General features: G+C 32.6%; 1 protein-coding gene across 2 annotated transcripts in view; it reads right to left on the bottom strand.

Moving 5' to 3' along the window:
* Positions 1 to 526: 526 nt before the first annotated feature.
* Positions 527 to 18,457, bottom strand: part of LOC139486823 (circadian locomoter output cycles protein kaput-like) — a 61,348-nt gene continuing 43,417 nt past the window's right edge. For both annotated transcript variants that reach the window (XM_071271817.1, XM_071271818.1), the window contains 7 exons: positions 17,843 to 17,949; positions 16,611 to 16,758; positions 15,979 to 16,142; positions 14,640 to 14,812; positions 11,939 to 12,004; positions 10,873 to 11,056; positions 527 to 8,030 (listed from right to left, as the gene is read on the bottom strand). In XM_071271817.1, the coding sequence (XP_071127918.1) occupies positions 7,855 to 8,030; positions 10,873 to 11,056; positions 11,939 to 12,004; positions 14,640 to 14,812; positions 15,979 to 16,142; positions 16,611 to 16,758; positions 17,843 to 17,949 (1,018 nt within the window). In that variant the 3' untranslated portion in view covers positions 527 to 7,854. The remainder of the gene's footprint in view (positions 8,031 to 10,872; positions 11,057 to 11,938; positions 12,005 to 14,639; positions 14,813 to 15,978; positions 16,143 to 16,610; positions 16,759 to 17,842; positions 17,950 to 18,457) is intronic.

Consider the following 18,457-nt stretch of genomic DNA (forward strand, 5'->3'; position numbering starts at 1 on the left):
TGTTCTGTAGGTACTTAATCACAATTCGCTAATGGCAGCAGTCCTGATTGTCAATTAATGAGAGTTTAATTTGCCAAACAAGCAAAAAGCACAAATGAATTTCACTAAAACCAAAGCTTGTGACGGAAATGCATTGAACTCGAAAATTGTCTATTATATATTAAAAAAGATGTGGTATAACTGTCCACAAGAGACCAAAATGACACAGACATTAACAACTATAAGTCACCGTACGGCCTTCAACAATGAGCAAAGCCCATACCGCATAGTCACCTATAAAAGGCCCCGATATGACAATGTAAAACAATTCAAACGAGAAAACTAACGGCCTTATTTATATAAAAAAATGAACAAAAAAAAACCAAATATGTAACACATAAATAAACAACAACCACTGATTTACAGGCTCCTGACTTGGGACAGTTTCATTGTATTAGTTTGCTTTTAAATATCAATGCAATATTTTTTTAAACTTCCCATTGAGGACACATCCAGTCATAATTTCAAAACACAAAGAACAAATACAAAATTGAGCACACCTTTTATTCTGCCTTCAAGTTGTTATTTTTTTTTCGTTGTGTTCACATTGTATACATTATTTACATGATAGATACATTACTCTTTAACAAATATATTAAGGATACATTACTCTTTAACAAATATATTAACATTTTACTATAACCAGTACATCTTGTATATCTTATATACAAATTTAAAACTTGATTGCACATAATTAAAAGAATATAAATAACAGTTAATCAGGATTTGCTTAAAAAGATTCCATCTCAATGACAGTAATTACATTCATTTGTTACTAGTTAAGTTGGAATTTATGGTCAATCAAAACTAGTAAGAAGTACTTTGAGCTATTGCTCACTTAATAGACCCCGGCCATAAGTATTTCTGTAAATAGAAAGTCTGTAGAGCAAGTGATGTGAAAAGGCACCACACAATAGCATGCTGCAATGAAACTTAATACCAAATTTCAGGAAAGGTCTGAATTGTGATTTATTCTTATTTTTTTTTAAATCACAAGAAATAGATGAATAAAATAAAATAACTTTCACTTTCTCAAAGCATAAATGTATCTCCAGTATTTAAAGTACAAAAATATTATTACTTGTAAATGGCAGGAATTTATATTAACAATTGAACAACCAATAACAATTCCTGAACCTGTAAAAAAACGGTAGGTATGTATAAAACACATGATTTTACAGTGATTAAGTTAGGGTTTACAGCACATTTTACTGTAAATTGAAAAAAAAAACACATTGTGAGGTTCTAATGCCAATAATGTGACTGGATGGGAATCACAATAACTTTTGATATCTCATACATATATCTGTATGCAGTTTTTCTGAAAATTGCAGTACTCATTTGTGCAAAACAGCAAATAATAAAAAATTCTGTGGCTTCAATTGACTATGGAATCAATGTAATAAAGACATAACAAATTGAAAATACTTCACACAATAAATGTCCTGCAAAAGTTTCTTGTGTTTTCAAGTTGTGTACAATTCTGCTTGTTTCTAGATAATAAAGAAAAAAGTTTTGTAAAAAATATGTTAAGGTTTGACAAATTTTTTTATGTTAAATTTACTCATAAACAACCCAATTCTTGACAACAATGATAACAATACTTGGACCAACAAAAAGCAGGCCCTTCCCTTATAGAGCTAGATATGAGGTTGATGAGTAGAAATTTAACAAGTCAGTCCCACTAATAACATCATCTTCATGGCCACCATCCCCCATCTTTTTTTCAAAATCCTGGATCCACAACAGCCATATCAACATTTAACAGGGATGACATTTTTCACAACTACCATTTTACAGTCAAATGAAAGTTTCACATGAGCCATCAAAATTGAACTTATCAACTTATTACAAATAAGGCTGAAAAATTTCAAAGGAATAAAGCAAATATGGTTTTATCTTTAAAGGTTTCATTTTTATATAGGATCTGGCACTTACTGTTTACTAACATTTCAGCAAGATTGAACACACATCTGTATGTAAAAAATATCTAAGCTCAACAAATGCTCTTGAATTATATGGATTCTGCTGGAAAGGTTTTGAAATTTTGAAATTTGGACCACTAAATGACCATCAATAATAATGTTATTCAATCCATCAAAACAATTGTGACAAGATACTTTTAAAACATGTCTCAACAGGCTCTGGCATGGCATCTTGAGATAGAATTGAGTACATATAACTGAGAAAAAAAAAAATTAAAAAAAAATTATAGCAGTTCCAATAACCCAGGAAGCTCTTATTGTAAAGACCTAGGGTACCTATATCCTGTGGTGATGATACAGAGTGATACCAGTTTATAAATTCTATTAAAATTCGTAAGGGTTCCCCAGAACCCAGTGTCTCGCCTACTTTTGCTGTAAATTGATGGCTCAACAAAAATGAGGGAAAAAATCAATAAAAATATTCCGCTTGATATTATCTTTTGATTGTAAGAAGCTTCTGTCCAAGTTTGGTAAAAATCCAGGATAGTTTATGAATCTAATAAATGTTTTAAAAACTTTAACTGCAGACGGGATGAAATGTTAACTTGAAGAAAAGATAAGTCCATTCATAAGTAAAATACAGATACACAGGTACAAAATATTAACAAAATTTTCTTCTAGATACTAGCTTTTGATCATAAACAAGCTTCTGATCAAGTTTGATACAAATTAAAAATAGTATAAGAAAGTTATCAAAATTTTTAAAAATTTAACCAGAGTGAATGTTGTTTCCTGGCAAAAAATCCAAGTCCATTTAAAGTAAAATATGTAAAAAATGGATTTATCGTTTTACAAAATTTACTTCTGGATATTATCTTATGATCATAAACAAGCTTCTGTCTAAGTTTGGTACAAACCAAGGATAGTTTAAGAAAGTTATTAAAATTTCAAAAACTTTAACTACAGAGTGCATGTAATGTTTTCCCGCAGAAAAACTAAGTCCATTTATAAGTAAAATATGGAAGAAATGGAATTTTATTTTTACAAAATTTACTTCTGAATACTATCTTATGATCACACATAAGCTTCTGTCCAAGTTTGGTAGAAATCCAGTATGGTTTAAGAAAGTTATTAAAATTTAAAAACTTTAACCACAGAGTGAATATTTGTGGACGCCGCCGCCGACAACGGAATGTAGGGTTACTAAGTCTCACTTTTTCAACTATTAAAGTCGAAGGCACGACAATAATGATCCAGACAACAATACATATATAGGGACTTCACTACATTAAATACACAACTATGAACACAACTCCTGAATGTAGATTGATAATTGTTTACAAGATTCTAATTTTCTTGAATTTCATGAGTAAAAGGCTTACCATGAATTTTAGAGTTCAACAAAATAAATTTGTCTTCAAGTTTGTTCCACCCGTAAAAACATGTGTTCAAGAATATAAAACAAATCATAAAAATAAGGCATAAATCCTCAAAAATTTTGAGAAAAATACTGAGGATTTTAGTTAAGGACAATAAGACTGTTCTATTGTTTTTATATATAGAGAGACATAATGTCTTCCTCTTGCAAAGAGAGGCTTCTCTAAGAATTAGAAAACTTGAAAATCTTACTAATGGATTAAAGTAAGCTATTATATATACAAAACAAAAATTGGGGAAAAGGGTGCTTCAAAAATTTATCTGGTAGGTGGTGGTATTTTTCTTGGGATTTTGTATGAATTGCAAGCAAAATGAAAAAAAAAAATATGGGTGGTTGGGGTCTTAAAAGTGTCTCCTATCCCCTATGAGTTTAGTTCTTAATCAGAACATGCATCAATTTAAGTCACAACATTCCTAAACACTGTGTCACATACATTGATTAACATGTCTGTGTCCAAAATAATGCAGTGTGTTTTCTTTAAAATACATCAATGATAACTAGATCTGTAGCAATCTAATTAAAATTAAATCTCTCACTCGCTCATTTTTTAATGCTTGGTCGCTGCATGGGCGATTTTCATTGGATAATCGATTTTGACCTCTGACGTGAACTTGAATGTGATGTTGTTAGATCTCCCACGCAGCGAAGCATTAAAAATGGGCGAGTGAGAGATTTAATTTTAATTAGATTGGATCTGTAGGTAAAACTGGCAAAAGAATACCTTTGCCTCACAACACATTTGTATATCAAAGTAAGAAAATTTGATTTTCTTCTTTTAATCATGTTGAACTGGGATGATATTCTGAGGTAGTGGTCTTTATCAATATGTGTTTAGATGTTTATGAGACGTTTGGATTACATGGTACATAGATTGAAAGACTGACAGATAGACAGACTGACAGATGGACAGACAGAGATTCCTATACACATCCCTGCTTCTTCCTTTCAGAGTGACATAAAAAGGGATAGACAACAAAATTTGAAATCAATGTTCATTAAAATATATAAAATTATAAAAAGCATAAACCTAAAAAAAATTTAGTCACCAAAATTATCCGTAAACCACTGTCATGAAGTCAAAAATTATTTCTGTTTAATATGAAGCATATACCAGTATATTAAATTAAAAGAATTTCTTTAACATCAATAATATATACAAATTCATTCGGATTGTACTAGAAAAAGATTTAACATCATGAGGCTTTGAAGGCACCAATTTCTAAATTTCTATAGGCGTTAGGTTAAGACCATACTTTTGCATTAAATTATATTAACAATGGTGCTTTTAAAGTATATTTCTTTTTAAGTACAAGTAAAATAATCAATACACATACAATACAAAGTTTTTTTTTATATGTTTTACATTAAAATAACAATATTGTAAGTTATGTACCCTTCCATGATAAATCTGTCATCTAAAATCCTTAACTGTATGAATTTATGGATCATATGACAACATAACAACTTCAAACAAAATCGAGGTGTAATACCATTCTCTTCAGATATTTATTTCAGGGTATCACAAAAAATAACAGAGTTCATTCATGCATAGCCAAAATGTTCTGATACTGTGTATTTCAATTAAGAAATAATTCATGGAAGCCATAGATTTGTTGGAAATTTACACATGGCCTGGGCCGTGATATTCGAATTTTATCCTGAGCGTTAGCGAGGGATAAAATTAACGAATATCACGGCCCAGGCCATGTGTAAATTTACAACAAATCTATGGCTTCCATGAATTATTTCGATTCTAATAGGACAAAATACGATCATTAAAAAACTGAAGCGATGTTGGGTATACCGTGTGTGTGGCTGTTCTATTTTACCCACTGTTCGATAAATGTAAAACAAATTTAATAAACCTGCATGAATGATTTCTTAACTAACCGCTAGAAAAAAAATGTGATTACTTTTGTTACTTCTCAGTAAACCCAACATTTGCAATTTTAAATTTACATTTTTTATCGTAAGCTACCGTCAAATTCACTGTTGACATGTTGTAACCAAGGAGCCACCATGTTGACTTGCTGAAATCAGTAAATGTGCGAATAATGCAATAGAACAGAAAACAAGCAACACCTACCTCAATAATTTATTGATGCAATTTTATCCGAGTTTAGAAGGTAAACGCAATAGAAAAACATTCAGCTTTGACGTTTTCATTCGTATGACATCATGTTTTGAAATGACTTTAATGCGCCAAAATCATTACTGGAATTTCGCGGAATTTTAATTTATTTTGTTTTTGTCCATTTTTCTGTTCTCTAATGTGTAAATTCTTTTTGTTATGCGTCAGAATCAGAATAAATGTTCTGTAGGGTTTTATTCAATTGTAATTGTTAACACAGCGAAATCCACAACCGTTTACACATAGGTTACGATACATGTGGATTTACGTAGGAGGCATATTTAAACAGCCATTTGTGTACATCTTGGAGTCTGCGCTTAGTATAGATATATCGAGAATTTTATCACGGTGTTGTTTACAAAGCGAAAGAAGCACGTCATATTAGAATATAATATATATTAGCATATTTTCAAGCTACAGGATGTTAAATTTGAAACTGTTCATTGTACAAGAAAATAGCATTATCATATGAAACAAGAAAAATTAAATGACAGAATTTTAAAATAAAATATGAGAAAATAGCTCTTATAAAATATTTTAATAACTTCTTACTGTTATACAACAAAATATTATAAAATTAAAAAAAAAAATGGATTATCTCCCATTACAAAATTTTCAAAATTAATGCTGTCAAATATATGCCATCAAGGTTAAACAATTAGAATTTTGATATGATAAAAGACATGAACTGAAAGGGATCCTGAATTATGACCATGTGTCCGACACTAAGGTTAAATACATATAGTTCTGTAGAAGTACAGCGTCCATCATGAAAGGGCCCATCACATTAGGAATGTTCTTACACACTGGATTTACGGACATATGGAACATTTAATGGAATGATCAATGTTAAAACACATTCTGTCACAAGATAAAAATGTCTAGCACTAATTTGTGTAAACTACATAATTATTAAGGGGTCATCCATAATTGTCAAACATTTTCCAAAGTGTACAAAACATACACTTTTTCAGATCCCCCACCCTCCCTCAAAAAGTGTACATCGACCAATTTCAGATTTAAAGACAAGAATCAATCATTCTCAATAAAAAGAAGATCCTGTCTGTGATAGTTTATTTTAATAAAGAAATTTGCATTGAAAATAAACTGAAACATATCTGGCTGTTTTATTTGATGACATGTACATCTCTCTGTGAGATTTGTTTGGCGAGCCATCATAATCTGTATCACATACATTTTGAAACATGCTTCTTTTAATGTACAATTTCCCGTTATTTTCAAACACATAGATGATAGATAAATGGCTTCATCACAGTATAAATTAAAAAAATAACCCTGCAGAAACTAAAAAATTCTGGAAATTAAAAAAAATGTTTACGGTAAAAATGTTGATTTTTTAAACCCCTTCCCTCAAGTGTAAATTTTTACACTTTAGAAAATGGTTGACAATTATGGATGACCCCTCACAAACCTATATAACATGTATCATAAAAAATTACCATAAATGATGATTGAGCTCAATAAAAACTTTATAGTTTATGTTAACTTAACTTCGTCTAAGAAAAGGTTACTCATTTCAATTGGGTTCCAGCCAAGTTCAATTCAATAGAATTGAGTTTATGTAAGAAATTTTAAGTTAAATTCACAAGAAATCTTGAAGGCTCAAGACTTTAACACTTATTTTGAATTTCAATGAAAACATATTTTCTAATTAATAAAAGTTCTTGGGTAAAATTTGAACAAACAGATCTTCATTTTAGATGTCTTTTTTTTAGGTCCAAATTATTTCCCATTTTCATCCTTTCAGATTTTTTTTTATCACAAATTTTATCTATTTCTATCAATTATTCAGCCAATATAAATCATAAAAATATTCTAAAAAAGTTCAACCTCAATTTTTCTGAACTACAGTGATCTAGAAACAAAAGCAGAAACAAATCCATGTTTCTCTTTGTTAGCAACAATATCTAAAACACCATCATTACAAAATTTCCCCTACTGCAAATATTGCATCTTAAAACAAATTATACAAAACACTGACAACAATGAAATAGTTAACATTATACTAGCATCAACTCTTCACAAGAACAAGGGAGATAACTCTTTGAGCTGCCCAATTGTTTCTGCCATTCATGATATTCTGTCTGTGTGTCATTACACTTCATGAATTCCATTCACAAGGATAAAAATCATTTCTTGAGATAAATTTGGAGGGTCCAATCAAATTTCACTGCTCTTTTCTTTTATTCTAAATGAAAGAATTTAATTCCTCTTCATGTCCATGAATAATTAATTCTTTCATCTTACAGTTACAACAATGAATGTTGACAATATTTTTTTGATTTCTTCAACACTTAAGTTTATGATAATGATGGGTCATCTGAATTGTCTTTAGAGATAAACTGATGAAATGGAATGGTATGGTCCATCATAACTGGCTGAAGCGGTAAAATTGGCTGGACTGAGACTGATGGAGGAAGTGGACTTGTCGGCAGCATGCCACATGTTGTAGCAAACATGATAGGGCTAACTGAAACTGTAAAATAAAATCATAAAAAATTATTATAACAAAACAAATTGGTCTAACTGTAAAATAAAATCATAAACAAAATATTATAACAAAACAAATTGGTCTATCTAAAAAAAATAATAAGCATGTCCAACAAAGATTTTTAGTGAGAATGTGTGCCAACAAGAAACAATACCAAACTTCAATGTCCAGTGAACTGAAAAAATCTGGGTCAAAATCCTAATTTTGTATATTTTTAAAAAGTTAACTTTGTAATAAATATGTGTACTGATTTTCAAATTGGTGTAACCTCAACTTAATGGTAAACTAACTTAAAACCAAACTTTAACCTGATACATGATAGACAGACTAACAGATGAATGCATGTACAGCCAACAAAACTCAAAGTTCCCTACTATCCTAGGCAAGACATATCAATAGCTTTGATAATCAATATTGTGGGATATTTAATTTTCAAAGGAGTAGGTTCAGTAAGACCCCTTTTTGGCCCTAAAATATAGCAGTTTTACAAAAATGTTAAAATGTAAACTTTTAGTAATTTATTGGACAGTAGAATGCTTCTGCTACATAAATATGGGCTGTTTTTGACAATACAATGCACATATATCCGGTACTAGCACCATCAAGTCATGCTAAATTACTGAAATCTTCACAATTCTAGCATTTTAGTTAATTTTAGACGGTTTTCGTGTAAAACGAAAGTGGCCGCATTCGTGCTCATCCTTAATATTGAAACGTAAGTTGTATTTGATGATAATACATAACATATATAAAGGTTGAGGATGAACAGGGATGCAGCCACTTCCATTTTTTCCAAAAACCATCTGAAAAGTGACATTTTTCGGCATATTTGGTAGATTTTTCATATTTGAGCTTGAATCGGATCGTTTTAAATGTTTAAATCAGTTAAAATCTTTCCCATAAACTAATTAATTCAAATAAAATAGACACTAAAGTGTTTAAAAAGTGGTCAAAATCTTTTGTCAGATGAACCTGAAATTTGAGGCCAAAATCGGTCCTTACCAGACCTACTCCTTTAAGTGACCATGAAAAAAGTATATTAAACTTCTTTATGTACATTTATATTTATGTATATTTTGACTCCTTTTAAAATATCCTTTCAAAATGTATATCTGGGAATGTGTAAACAAATTTTATTTTGTAAAAATTAATTTTATTAGAACTTAAATCTATCTTATTATTCTAAGATTTTTTGGGTTACAAGAGTCACAAAGGTATAATAACATTTTTTATGTGCCTATCTTAAGTCAGGAGCCTGTAGTTCAGTGGTTGATGTTGGTTGATGTTTGTGATAATTGTTTTTCATAAACTGTTTTGTAATATAAATTAGGCAATTAGTTTTCTTATTTGAATTGTTTTACATTTTGGAGCCTTTTATAGCAGACTATGTACAATGTACTATGGGTTTTGCTGATTGTTGAAGGCAAGTGACCTATAGTGGTTAATTTCTGTCATTTGGTCTCTTGTGAAGACTTGTCTCATTCAAAATCATATCACATCTTCTTATTCATATATTCACTAAGATAAGATCCTTACTAATTATTACACGTATTTAATTGTACTGAAACATAGAATTCTTTATTTTAGTAGAACCTACAAACAGTAAAACCATCATGTTTCTAAAAATAATTGTAGAAAATAGTATAACTGTGTGCCAGCCATATTTAAATCTAAAAGCTTACAAAGAAAAAGAAAATTCCAAATTAAAGGGTCATAGGATGTCTACATAGCAGAATGATTGCCACATACAAAGGGGAATAACCAGTACCTAATGTGACATGGCTGACATGAACATATAACAGAAATAGATACAGTCCCTTGTTTATCTATAAAAAATTGTAAGGGTTCGGTGGAATCCAGTGTCTCACCTACTTTTGTTGTTAATCGCAGGCTCAACAAAAATGAGGAAAAAAATCAATAAAAATATTCCTCTTGATACTATCTTTTGATTGTAAGAAGCTTCTGTCCAAATTTTGGTAAAAATTTTGGATAGCTTATGAAACTAATAAATGTTTTAAAAACTTTTAACTGCAGACTGTATGTAATGTTAACTGGAAGAAAAACTAAGTCCATTTATAAGTAAAATACGGATAAACAGGTACAAAATTTTAACAAAATTTCTTTCTTTTAATCATAAATAAGCTTCTGTCCTAGTCTGGTACAAATCCTGGATAGTTTAAGATATTGTTAGAATTTTAAAAACTTTTCACCACAGAGTGATTTTTATGTTTGCAGGCAGATAAACTAAGTCAATTTTTAAGTAAAATATAGAAAAAATGGATTTTTTTTTTAACAAATTTACTTCTGGATATCTTATAATCATAAACAGGCTTCTGTCCAAGTTTGGTACAAATCCAGGATAGTTTAAAAAAGTTAATAAACTTTTAAAACTTTAACATGAGAGTGAATGTAATGTTTCCCAGGCAGAAAAACTAAGTCCATTTACAAGTAAAATACGGAAAAACAGGAATTTTATTTTTACAAAATTTACTTCTGGATAGATACTATCTTGTGATCATAAACAAGCTTCTGTCCAAGTTTGGTATAAATCCAGGATAGTTTAAGAAAGTTATTAAAATTTCAAAAACTTTAACCACAAAGTGAATTTTTGTGGACGCTGCCACCGCCAACGGAATGTAGGATCGCTATGTCTTGCTTTTTCGACTAAAGTCAGGGGCTTGACAAAAATGTGTCATCACATACAAAGAGGAATAACCAGTACCTAATGTGACTAGGCTGACATGAAAAGGTAACAAAAATAAATAGTATCCCTGGTTTATATTAAATAGAAAGACGTGTAGCCACATATCAAGAAAATTAACAGTACCTGATGCGACAATAGGCTGGCATGAAGACATAACAGGAACAGTAAGTCCTCCTTGTTTAGCGAAACTCAACTGCTGTGTTATCTGTTGTAGTTCCGTCTGCTGCCGTACAATGGCTGACTGCAACTGCTGAGCTTTGTCCTGAAGCTGTCTATACAACTGTTGTTGTACTGGTGTAAGGAACAACTGGAAAGATAAAAAAAATCTAATTGAAAAATCAAAATTAATAAGTTTTAGAAAATAAAGATTTTAAATATTTAGAAGCTTTTTGGTAATAAAACTTTACTTAGCACACATTGTACTTGGAATACAAAATTAGTCCTTGAAACACTGAATCAAGTAACTTGATTGACTGATTTCTAAGTTTGAGTAGGATAATCGTACATTAATATTGATGATTCTAATGCAACAACGTTTGTAACGTTCATTTTGATTGGATAACGTCACTTGTTTACATGGCATCAATTGACAATTGATGCTATGGGACGTACGCGCAAGCGCAGACGACATATGACAGATTTAAAATACTGTTTTAACGTTGTTTTCTGTCAGTTTCTTTAGAATGGAGATAACAATATTGTATTTTAAGCTCCGACGGCATCAATTGGGGATTTGATGGTCGCAAATACCTGTTTACTGTCTCCGCTAAGGCGTTGCCAGTAAACTTAATTTGCGACCATCAAATCCCCAATTGATGCCGTCGGAGCTTAAAATACAATACAGTTATCTCCTAAATAGTAGACCTGAAATTCAAAGTCTGGTATACATGGCTAAATATGGTTTTTTCTTTAATCTGCTATGAGAAAATAAAATTTGGTTACATAAAATTGTTATATGAAATGTTCTTTTGAATAAAATGGTAAAAAGAAAAGTGCCCATTATCTTTAATTATACATAATATATATATTTGTTTAGGGGCCAGCTGAAGGATGCTTCCTGGTGCTGGAGTTTCTCGCTGCATTGACAACCTGTTGGTGACCTTCTGCTGTTGTCTGTGCATGGTCTGGTTGTTGAACCTTTGACACATTCCCCATTTCCATTCTCAATTTTATGTATATATTAACCAACCTGTGGAGATGTAGGCTCGACCACTGGTGTCATTTGTGTAGTACTTGTGGATGGTGTTGGTCCTTGCTGTAAAAAAGAATAAAATATATTCCATTTTGTAGTATAACACATTATATGAGCAGCAACTATTTGTCTTTATTTATGTGCTTACTATATGTGCTTTATTGGAATGGCAGATTTTTTATAGCCAAACCAAAAAATGGAATTATGAACGCAGAAAATAAGGATCAATGCATCTGTCAGAGTTTGCTGATATGGTACAGTAGTTTAACCTAACATGACCCTCTGTAATCAGACAATTGAATATTAGTAGCTGATGAAATAGTCTATGCTGTAACTGTTTTAAAAGTTGCCATAAAAAAACTTAATGGACCCTCCATGAGAATCAGACTATAATCAAAGAGCAGATTGCTCTGAGGGATACGATTGCCATTGTTTTCATTGACACTGTCATGTATAGCTGGATAGTATAATTTTCAAAACTAATTCAACGGCACATGTAAAATGTAATTTACGTAATCTGAATAGTTACTCAACTTTAAAAATAGCCAATCCTCGATACAAGTGTATGAACAATGTACTTATTGTGTTTTAGTTTTGTACTATCAATTCCAAGTTTACTTTCCACAGCAGTCACTGAGAGTGAGAGAAGGTATTTCACTTCGTATCTTATCACCTATTTTCCTACGTTAATTCTAGGAGGAACCCCATTCCTAATTCTATAAATATTTAATTTCCTTTGGATCAGTGGGCATGACTCCTTTCCGTACACATTCCTCTGTTTAAATTGCGATTGTTTTTAATATAATACGACGTCTATCGACAGAACGAGTTAATAATTCTCGACCTGTCGTATCGTATTTTGATTCAGAATTGACAGAAGTTACTTAGGGATGGGAGACAACTCGAAACAATAATATGGAAGACTTGATTTCGGTTCAAGGGTGTTGTAATTACACCTTTACGATGTGGACTACATTTATTTTAATTTAAATTATGCATACAATTTAAAATTATGCAACAACAATAACTTTAAATAGCAGACAGACATAGAAAGGATCCCATGAGTTTCAAATTAATCAATGGAGTGGGGAGTCTAGAGCAACCATTCAATCTGAAACCCCTTGAAGTCAAGAAACCTATACACATGGGCATAATTACCTAAACAAACCCTAGACTTGTGATTTGGAGCAACAACATATATTAAATGTTAATTAAACGATCTATATAGTTCTCCATTTCTTTATGGAAGTACAATATCAAATATCAGTTTCATAACAGTGAAATATAAGAAAAACTCCACTTCAGTTCTTATATGACAGAAATAGATTTATCGGAATTCAGAGAACTCTCGCATTTTATCAAACCTGGGGAATTCCCTCTGACGTGTTTCTAAATTTATAGAAAACTCTAAATATAAGTACTGCTCAATTCTGATTTTCCGTGTTGTTAAAAACACGCATATAAGTCTAGGGAAATATCGAAACATGAAGACTATGAGAAGAACATTATAGGACAGTTGTTTAAATTCAATACTTTTGTTTGTTTTTACCTTATAAAGCAAGACAATCTTAAGAATCTGAGATGTTCCTTAATGTTTAGAATAAAACGATTGACGTGAGGGAATGGCCCTGAATCAATGGTATAAGTCTACAGATTGCTTGAAAGCAATCGTATCCCAAAAACCTTGCCTGGTTTAAGTGGCTGATGTTTTAGTCTATGCTGTAACAGAAGTGTATGTCACCATAGCAACCTTACCTGACTCTCCATGGTAACCATACCAGTAGGAGGCTGACTTTGACTCAATGGCTGATGTAATAGTCTATGTTGTAACAGAAGTGTATGTCACCATAGCCACCTTACCGGACTCTCCATGGTAACCAGACCAGTTGGAGGCTGACTGACTCAATGGCTGATGTAATAGTCTATGTTGTAACAGAAGTGTATGTCACCATAGCAACCTTACCGGCCTCTCCATGGTAACCAGACCAGTTGGAGGCTGACTTTGACTCAATGGCTGATGTAATAGTCTATGTTGTAACAGAAGTGTATGTCACCATAGCAACCTTACCTGACTCTCCATGGTAACCAGATCAGTTGGAGGCTGACTTTGACTCAATGGCTGATGTAATAGTCTATGTTGTAACAGAAGTGTATGTCACCATAGCAACCTTACCGGCCTTTCCATGGTAACCAGACCAGTTGGAGGCTGACTTTGACTCAATGGCTGATGTAATAGTCTATGTTGTAACAGAAGTGTATGTCACCATAGCAACCTTACCTGACTCTCCATGGTAACCAGATCAGTTGGAGGCTGACTTTGACTCAATTGCTGATGTAATAGTCTATGTTGTAACAGAAGTATATGTTACCATAGTAACCTTACTTGACTCTCCATGGTAACCAGACCAGTAGGAGGCTGACGTTGACTCTATTGCTGATGTTATAGTCTATGTTGTAACAGAAGTGTATGTCACCATAGCAACCTTACCGGACTCTCCATGGTAACCAGACCAGTTGGAGGCTGACTTTGACTCAATGGCTGATGTAATAGTCTATGTTGTAACAGAAGTATATGTCACCATAGTAACCTTACCTGACTCTCCATGGTAACCAGACCAGTAGGAGGCTGACTTTGACTCAATGGCTGATGTAATAGTCTATGTTGTAACAGAAGTATATGTGACCATAGTGACCTTACCTGACTCTCCATGGTAACCAGACCAGTAGGAGGCTGACTTTGACTCAATGGCTGATGTAATAGTCTATGTTGTAACAGAAGCTGTAGATGTTGTGAGACTGTCTGTGGAATGTATTTACTGGTAGGGACACTAGATGATGGTGAGTTGTCATTGTCTCCTAATTTTGATGATCCTACAAAATAATTTATATTATAGCATGAAAAATACATAGAATTATAAATATCAAAACATGTAAATTGTGCAAACAGATAAAACTTGTTGCCATTTTTCAATTAATTTAGAGATTTAAGATTTAAAAAAAATTGTTATCTTTGCTTCATGTTTGTGTGACTTTCCCAGTGAGGATCATTGTCAACGGTTCTCTAATGTCATATAAGCTGTGTAGGAGCCACAACGGTTCTCTAATGTCATATAAGCTGTGTAGGAGCCACAACGGTTCTCTAATGTCATATAAGCTGTGTAGGAGCCACAACGATTCTCTAATGTCATATAAGCTGTGTAGGAGTTGTCAACAGTTCTCTAATGTCATATAAGCTGTGTAGGAGCCACAACGATTCTCTAATGTCATATAAGCTGTGTAGGAGCCACAACGATTCTCTAATGTCATATAAGCTGTGTAGGAGCCACAACGGTTCTCTAATGTCATATAAGCTGTGTAGGAGCCACAACGATTCTCTAATGTCATATAAGCTGTGTATGAGCCAAAGGTCTCTATGAATGGTCTGTAACAAGATGAAAATTGAACTGTTATAAGAATTTCTACAAAACCGACCAAATTTATCTTTTATTTTGTATTCTAATGTACCAAAATCAATCAAAGTCTAGTACATGCACATGTTTACATATGGAAAACATATTTAGGCCCTCACATTACATAACAAACATATGGACTACATACCTGCTCTGTCTGATGAGGCAGACCCCACACTGTGACAGGAAGACATATTAGGCCCTGAGGTAACAGAACACACAAATGTATTACATACCTGCTCTGTCTGATGAGGCAGACCCCACACTGTGACAGGAAGACATATTAGGCCCTGAGGTAACAGAACACACAGATGGACTACATACCTGCTCTGTCTGATGAGGCAGACCCCACACTGTGACAGGAGGACATATTAGGCCCTGAGGTAACAGAACACACAGATGGACTACATACCTGCTCTGTCTGATGAGGCAGACCCCATACTGTGACAGGAAGACATATTAGGCCCTCACATAACATAACAAACATATGGACTACATACCTGCTCTGTCTGATGAGGCAGACCCCACACTGTGACAGGAAGACATATTAGGCCCTCACATAACATAACAAACATATGGACTACATACCTGCTCTGTCTGATGAGGCAGACCCCACACTGTGACAGGAAGACATATTAGGCCCTGATGTAACAGAACACACAGATGGACTTCTTTCCCTTTTGTTTGCAGTGTGACCATTAGCTGTATTATATCCCATATCTTTCCATAGATTTTCTCTAACATCAGAATAACTATACAAAACAGAAATGTTTTCATTAAACAGTTTTCACAAATGCAACACTGAAAGAAATAGAGAATGAACAGAGATGATGCCCCTGCTTGTATATAACTTTATATAAGGACATTATTAGAAATCTGTAGAAGTGACACTGCCCAAATTCGAACTGTTTTATGGTAATATGCATTATGTATAACTTTTACAACATTTGGTTGAGACAGTAAAATAATGTGTACCCAACAGTTAGTTAAAAACAGAATTAAACATTTGCAAGCTGTGAATCACTCTTTTTTTACTGCTTTATCATGGACCGTTACTTTGCTACATAGGCCCCTGTTATGCTTATTGTTGAAGACCTATACTTGTTTAAATCATTGGGTGGATAGTTTTATCATTGTCAATCATACCACATCTCCTTATTTCAAATTGATACTTTTAAAACTTGTTAAAACCTGTACCAGGAGTAATCATATGCACTTACTTAACTACAACATTTGTACACACTACAAACTCTGGCTTAGAGTTCCACTGATGATATGTGATGTAATACCGTGTCCTTAACCATATCCATTGTTGACCTTTGGTCAGAAATCTGTAATACCTTGAGGTTTCCTCCCCTTTCTGCATCACTGTTTAAAATAAATATGGTGATTACAATAAACTATTAATTTTATAATTGATAATATTTTATTCATATTATTACAGATATTTATTTCAATATAACAATATAGAATAACTAAACATTAACTTAAAATATAACATTTATTTGTACAAGGCTTAGAATTAAGATTGATTTCAAGGCAGTGCTGAGTATTTCTATCATATTTGAATCCGACGGTGCAAGACCCTCATCTGCTCAAGGGTAGTCAAGGTTGTTTAAAAAAATAAAATCATCATCTATTCTTTTTCCAACAAATAACAAGAATGTATCCTAAGTACACAGATGCACCACCTGCAGTATCATTTTCTATGTTCAGTGGACCGTGAAAATGAAGTAAAATCTCTAATCTGGCATTACAACTAGAAAGACCATATCATAAGGAACATGTGTACTAAGTTTCAAGTTGATTGGACTTCAACTTCATCAAAAACTACCTCGACCAAAAACTTTAACCTGAAGAGGTACGAACGGACAAACGAATGGACGCACAGACCAGAACACATAATGCGCATAAATGGGGCATAAAAACAACATTTAAGTTTTGAGACAATGTAAGTTGCTTGTCTGAATTTATTTTAAAGAGATTATCCCAGATTTTCAGAAATACAAAAAGATACAACTAAGGAGAACTTTTCTTCCTCCATATTAGGAGAGTAGCACTTTCTGTTCACTCAAAAATCATGCTTTTTTTGTGTAAAAGGTTGTGAACAGCCAAAATGTTCTAAAAAATTTCATTTAGACTTGAATATTCAAACTAAGTCCATACAAACTGATATATTGGTTTTACTTTTGGAAAAGATTGATCAACTGATTTTAAGCATTACTTTTAGTGGCAAAATTTAAATGAATATTTCTGATAAGTACTAAGGAATACTTATAAACATGCAAAATCAAATGAATAATTATAACTGTTGGCTCACATCCTATTAACTGATTTGAAGTTGTCTTCATAACATCCAATAAAATGTCATATGATAAAAAAAAAACTAAGTTTTCATACAGTGTGATCCTGTTAATGTTTAAAATTAGAACTTTTGTAAACATCAACTTACACTGTTCATGACATTTACTCAAATTCTCAAGGTCATCAGGATGGTAATAGTCATACCCAGACGTCCCTAGTACTTCAAAGGGTAGATATCCAATTATAGGGGATGCCCTGAAATACATACTCACCAACATCATATACACAGAATATATATACAATAGTAGGTAACATACAAACGTCAGTCAGGGCTATTCCAAAAAAAAATGTATGGGGGGGTTGGAAGGCAGTTTTTGTCAGCACCCGCCACCCAGACAATTGCAATTGAGAATTATAGTGCATTATAGTGTGAAAAGTTGCTCTGATACCCATCACCCATGTATTATTAATATAATGTGCCTTCCAACCCCCCCATACATTTTTTTCTGGAATAGCCCTCATATGAACAGTATATACAGATATAATTTTAGCTGATGCCTTGAAGTAGCATCTTCGCTAGCTAAGGGTTACGATCCACTTCATTCTCTCTACCTTGGCGGATTGAGTTAAAATTTCGGAGACACAAGGTCATGATTCTCATTGGTTGCAGTCGTAATTCGCTGCATCCAATCAAAAAGCGCCTATAACATGTTCACGTGTAAATGTAGAAAGTTAATGTAAACAATTACCACGTCCTTATTGT

Source organism: Mytilus edulis, chromosome 8, assembly GCF_963676685.1.
Source record: "Mytilus edulis chromosome 8, xbMytEdul2.2, whole genome shotgun sequence".
Lineage (NCBI taxonomy): Eukaryota > Metazoa > Mollusca > Bivalvia > Mytilida > Mytilidae > Mytilus > Mytilus edulis.